Here is a 6,158-nt window from a genome sequence, read left to right on the forward strand (position 1 = left end):
GACAGGTCAAGTCGTTGAAATTCCCGCGGGACACGTTGTTTGGCCTGAGTTACTCTGTGTGCCTTTCACTTTCTTTCTTTTAAATAACTTTGGTTTGCTGCCATTTATAATCAATTTGATCAATTTGTCAAAAATGCCATTATTTCCATTCCCATATTGTTAGTCTGTTTATTCCATTGTGTGTGTGTGTGTGTGTGTGTGTGTGTGTGTGTGTGTGTGTGTGTGTGTGTGTGTGTGTGTGTGTGTATCAAAGTGTATGCCTGTGTATTCTGCCTTTGTATTTGTGTCCTTTGCGTAAGTCGTGACGCACTTGCTTTTGCCTTTGCCTTTGAGCAAACACATGAGAGGTCAGGGTCCATCTTGGGCCTAAGTGGGACAAGGGGAGGTTATGGTCATTACTGTAGCAACAGTCCTGTGACACAGAACGGGGCAATGTGAGTGGACACGGGAGAACGAGCCCCTCCATCTGCTTGCTCAAGTACACAACTGGGGTAGCCAGCAGTGGGACAAAGGGGTCAGTTGTCTTTGGCCCAGGAAAGTTGGGGGACACAATTGAGTTCTCATTATGTTGTATTTTCAAGATTCAAGATTTTTATATGGGATGGTGGGGTACTTTCAGATGACTTCGTCCTGGGCCCAGCCAAAGCTGTCAGTGGCCCTGTACACAGCTACTCAATTTCTTCTCCGATGTTTCGAAACATTTTCTGGCCAAGGAGTGGTTGGTCGAGGGCATGTGGTTCAAGACGATGAACCCTCTGAGGTCATGACCCATAGGCGGATTAGTAGGAGGAGAATGCTCTTATGAAATGGTTCACTCAAACCCCAACAACACTTCCTCTTTTGATAGTGCGCTAATAGGACTATGAGCTCGGCGAAATTTAACACCGGTAATCCAGCTGCAAAGGCACACACACGCAAAAGCTTTGGGGAAAATAACATTCAACTTTTATTGCAAACCATACAAGGTCACATAAATCGAACATTTTACAACTTTACAGTACATTTTGACAGCAATTGTTACATACAAGCATATCTTTTGTCAGTTTTACATACATATATTTTTTATTTAATATATATATATATATATATTTATCTGTTCCATATACAATAAAACTAGAACACAGACTCGAAATATACAAACGAACTTAAATAGGTGGAACATAGACATATTAAATGGAATGTGTGGTCCAGAATGTCGTGGAATGGAATCTGAACCCTATTATTACATCATCGAGGAGGCTGGAAGACTAAAGGTGACTGGTTGGTTGTTGACAGCTGACATCTTTTGGTCCAGCAGGTCCCCATCTATCTACACTAGCATAGCAGCATCGCTTCTCATCGGCCTGCTTCCAGTCTATCACACGAGAGGCTTCAACTTTCCAATGGAAAAAAGAAAATCTTCACAAATGAACACAAAACAAGCAAAAGAAAAATACAAATCTGTGCGTTTTGTCAAGAATCTTGCCTAGCAACAATTGCTAACGGCACAGTACACATAGCAACAGCAATAAGATGGCCTCATCGGCTACCGCTATTTTTGACAGGACGATGCACGAAGACTTACAGAACGCCGCCAAATTGTAAAAAGACGATCACAAGAACGAATGACATGTTACGGTGGTTAGACCAACCAACAGAGAAACAGCAACAGACAATGACGACAACAACCAAAAAACAAACGAGTTTGTGTGAGTTAATTGAGCAGGAGGGGATGGATGGCCGGAAAAGGCACCGTTCAGACACACACACACACACACACACACACACACACACACACACACACACACACACACACACACACACACACACACACACACACACACACACACACACACACATCTCTGTAACATTAACACGCCGGCCGTCCTCCTTAACTTAACCCACCTACCGAGATTCCAGAGCCGCAAAAAAACAACAATCTTAAACATGCTCAACAAGAAGCAAGTTATAAATAAGTCGTAAAAAAACCAAAACATAAAAAGCACCTCTCTTCTTGATTATCTCTCCATCACCCGTCTATCATCCATCCAATCATCTACAGTATTTATCTTGTCTACTCCTCCCTCGGATAATGGTTACATTCTACAAAGGCGTCAGGGAGGAAAGGGTTACAGTAAACCATGACAATGATGAAGGTAATCATGGCACACGAGATGACGATGGCGACAATGGCGACGATGGCGATGGTGACGATGACCACGGAGATAACGAATGATGCAGAGAGTCCTCTTTGTTGTCGTAATCAAAAGGCCCTCATTGGCTAAGAGCCAGCCGAGCTGCCTAAAGCTGTGTGCAAATATCTTCACTTCAGGAAGAAGTCAGGTCAGGGGGTTGGGGAGGTTAGAGGGAAACAGGAGACAGGCTGGAGTGGGGTGTGGGAGACGGGGGCGGGACTGAGTTTGGGACAGGTGTCCCGAAATATGGTTAGTTAGCAGGTCCACATCATCCACATCGATGGGTCACCCTCTTAGAACAGGGATGCAGCTGTCGTCATGGTGACAGCTAGGATGTGCAAGGTGTGTGTATGTAAGGAGGGGGGTGTCTTCATACGGGATGAGAGGGAGACACGACAAGCAAAGAGTGTCCGTTGGGGTTAGGGTGTTGGGGGCTGAGGTTTGGAGGGGCTGGGGGGAGGTCCACATCCGCATGTCCGCATGTCTTGTGTGTGTTGTGTGCGCATGCGAGTGTGTGCATATTTGTGTGTTGTTTGTTTTATGTTGGCGTGCTACAGGTAGGAGTCCATGGAGGGTGCGTAGGAGAAGCCCAGGAAGGCCTCGGCCGCCTCCTTGATGCTGGCCGTCACCAGCGAGCTGTCCGGAGAGCAGCCGATGGAGTTGGGCACCGGCTCGTCCGTGAACTCGGGGTCAAAGTGCCGCAGGTCGTTAGGGCCCGTCTGCATTGGCGAAACAGGACAAGAAGGGAAAGTAGAATTAGGTACTACCTGGCTTATGTTCTTATGAACTTCAGGAAAAAATAGGAATGTTGTTATGATGTAGTTGAGTCTTTTTAGGATTGAATGAGTGAATTTTGTGTATTTCATCCTAATTGGTCTGCATACTCTGTATTTTATGTGGACATGCAAGGTAATCCTTGTCAACAGAGGGAAATAATAGAAAAAAGACGTACCACGTTAGGGTTGAAGGGAGGGGTGATCTTCTTGGCGTTCAGGTCCTCCCAGTTGATCGGGGAGAAGAACATGTGGTTCTTGATTTCAGTCTGAGGAAAGGAAGAGAATGGCAGAGAGAGGAGGGGTTTACAATCTCATAGAAACAGAGTTTCATATACAGTGATAAATAGGAAAGTGTCACATATTTACTTACATACATGCAAATACACACATACAGGCACACACATTCCTTAACACCCTAGCAATAACATACAGAAACAGAAACACACACACACACACACCCGCACATACACACACACACACACACACACACACACACACACACACACACACACACACACACACACACACACACACACACATGCAGACTCCCCACACACACTTACAAAGTCGTCGGTGCAGCCAATCCTCTTGGTGCGGTCCTTCTGCAGCAGACCCTCCAGTAGGTGGCGTGCGGCGTTGGAGATGTTGGGCTTCAGCTGCAGCGGCTTGTTCAGGATGTTGTCGTACATCTCCGCCGTGTTGCGACTGTAGAAGGGAGGCTGCACACAAAAACAAAGACAAATACACACACGGTTAATATCTGAACACTATCTCATGTACAGTTCCTGCAGCTAATCTGAAACTGGCTGGCGCGTTCATGTCGCAAGTCTGAGCGTTTGGGACCGGGAAGTTGGTTCGTGATGCAAACCAACGAACCGTGACGACAGCGTGGACATTAGACTGTTCATCCAGGTAACAAATGGTCACATTGTGCAAAAGGCTGGTATGAACACAAGTGATTTGCGGGTAAGTGCTTTAGTTCCAAACGTAGCTGGTGCAGGCACAGGCACAGGCATCTGCACCGTTCCAGTCTGCCTGAAAACAGTATATGAGAACTTTGTATTTGATGTTTGCTAAGAGTTTGTAGGTTACAGTACAGTTACTTTAATCTAAATTGAACTTGAACATGATACTACATAGGTCAGTGCTGCTGCACAAGGGAACTGGCAGTATAGATGACTGAGAGACCGCAGGAACATGTGAGAACCGTTCACCACACTATAGACAATGGGAGCAAGGGTCAAGCCAAGCTCAATAGTGTCAAGTCCCAGAATCCCCCACTAAATCTGATTACATGAACTTAGACTCTCTTAAAATAAGACACTCAACAAAGAAAGTTTAGCAATATCAATCCTTTTTTCCTGGGAATAACCTACAGTAACCTAGAATACCAAACTAACCCCCCTCAAGGCGTGTGCGGCACTCTCTCTAGCACTCTCTCTACATCATACATTCAACCAGTCTTGAGTGTATTCCATGTGTATAAAATAGAAGTAGAAGTACATTCATGATGTAAGTGATAATACATACACCACATACATACACCAATTAATCAGAAAAATGATTTGCCTCAGCAATGGGCAATTACGTTAACAGTCCTGTTGTGCGTTTCTCGAAAGCGAAGTTGCTAGCCGATTAGCAACTTGGGGTAGTTAGTTGCCAATAGGAAATTGCATGGCAAAGACCAAAGTAGCTAACGTAGTTAGCAACTATGATTTCGAGGATCGCAGCAAAGTAGCACATAGAAGTTCTTTCTTTCACTTCTACTTCTATTTTGTACACCACCCGTGTGTTCCGCAGTGAGGACACCTACCAGGCCGTAAAGCATCTCGTAGAGCACGGCTCCTAGGCACCACCAGTCTACTGTGCGGTCGTATGGCTGCTTGTGGAGCACCTCTGGGGCCAAGTACTGTCAGGAGAAAGGAAAGAAAACATAAGTTTGTTAAACAACTCACTATATGTTTGACAAGGGCTTTCAAAGAACACATTTTTGACCCATTTCACACAACTTTCACACAAGTCTTCCATGTCTTTTGTCATGCATGTGACATGTCTCTGACTCTGACAAAAGCATACACACATATAAATGCAAGACATATTGACATACACACACACAAACACATAAACACAAAGACACACACACACACACACACACACACACACACACACACACACACACACACACACACACACACACACACACACACACACACAAACACATAAACACAAAGACACACACAAGCGCTGTACGTACCTCCGGCGTGCCACAGAAGGTGGACGTGGTTCCGTTGGGTTCTATGTTCTCCTTGCACAGGCCGAAGTCAGTGAGGATGATGTGGCCCTGCTGGTCCAGCAGGATGTTCTCCGGCTTCAGGTCACGGTACACGATGTTGAGCGAGTGCAGGTAGCCCAGGGCGCTGGCGATCTCCGCCGCGTAGAAGCGCGCACGGGGCTCCAGGAAGAAGCGCTCCCTCTGAAGGTGGTAGAACAGCTACAGGACCGAAAGAAAGCAGAGAAAGAAAGGGGTTTTACACTTGTCTCATTGCAACACATTCACTGGTTCACCTTACAGGATACAGCCACAGATTCTTTAAGTATAGAGATATGCCAACATAATAGGTTTCTATGGGCACCTAACGTGACCAGGTTCCGGTCTGCCTAAAGGGGCGTGTCATAATGCTCCTAGCATTGAATAGAACAGTCCTCAGGTCTGCCTAGGTCTGCCTAAAGGGGGATTTCCCCCCCAATAATAGAACCCGGAAACAATGGGCCAATGGAACCTCTCTCTCTACTCTCTCTGATACAGCCATCTGTATAGGTACACATTCAGCAAATGAAGGAAGGAAAAAAGGAAGAAAGAAAGAAAGAAAGAAAGAAAGAAAGAAAGAAAGAAAGAAAGAAAAAGAGAAAGAAAGAAAGAAAGAAAGAAAGAAAGAAAGAAAGAAAGAAAGAAAGAAAGAAAGAAAGAAAGAAAGAAAGAAAGACAACTAAACGGGCAAAAGAGAAAGAATTTTTAGTCTTTGATGCACGATGCACGATGCACTAAATCACGACTTTTCTGTGGACGTGAAACAATGGCAGGAAATGAGGCGGCCCCAATAGTCAGTCTGCCTCCATTTTGAGCTGATAGATGGGCGATGCTAAATCGGGCTGCTCCTGTAACCCCCGCCATGCAGCCCTTCCACTTTCAAGCCAAGCAACACACCCA

The 6,158-nt window shown here is 45.4% G+C and overlaps 1 protein-coding gene across 1 annotated transcript in view; it reads right to left on the reverse strand.

The window, feature by feature from the left end:
- Positions 1–922: 922 nt before the first annotated feature.
- The window catches only part of sgk1 (serum/glucocorticoid regulated kinase 1), a 79,912-nt gene continuing 74,676 nt past the window's right edge, over positions 923–6,158 (reverse strand). The window contains exons 9-13 of the mRNA XM_063223387.1: positions 5,205–5,441; positions 4,764–4,859; positions 3,514–3,669; positions 3,127–3,216; positions 923–2,893 (exon numbers count right to left, since the gene is read on the reverse strand). Of these exons, the coding sequence (XP_063079457.1) occupies positions 2,726–2,893; positions 3,127–3,216; positions 3,514–3,669; positions 4,764–4,859; positions 5,205–5,441 (747 nt within the window). The 3' untranslated portion in view covers positions 923–2,725. The remainder of the gene's footprint in view (positions 2,894–3,126; positions 3,217–3,513; positions 3,670–4,763; positions 4,860–5,204; positions 5,442–6,158) is intronic.

Source organism: Engraulis encrasicolus, chromosome 18 (assembly GCF_034702125.1).
Source record: "Engraulis encrasicolus isolate BLACKSEA-1 chromosome 18, IST_EnEncr_1.0, whole genome shotgun sequence".
NCBI classification, from domain to species: domain Eukaryota; kingdom Metazoa; phylum Chordata; class Actinopteri; order Clupeiformes; family Engraulidae; genus Engraulis; species Engraulis encrasicolus.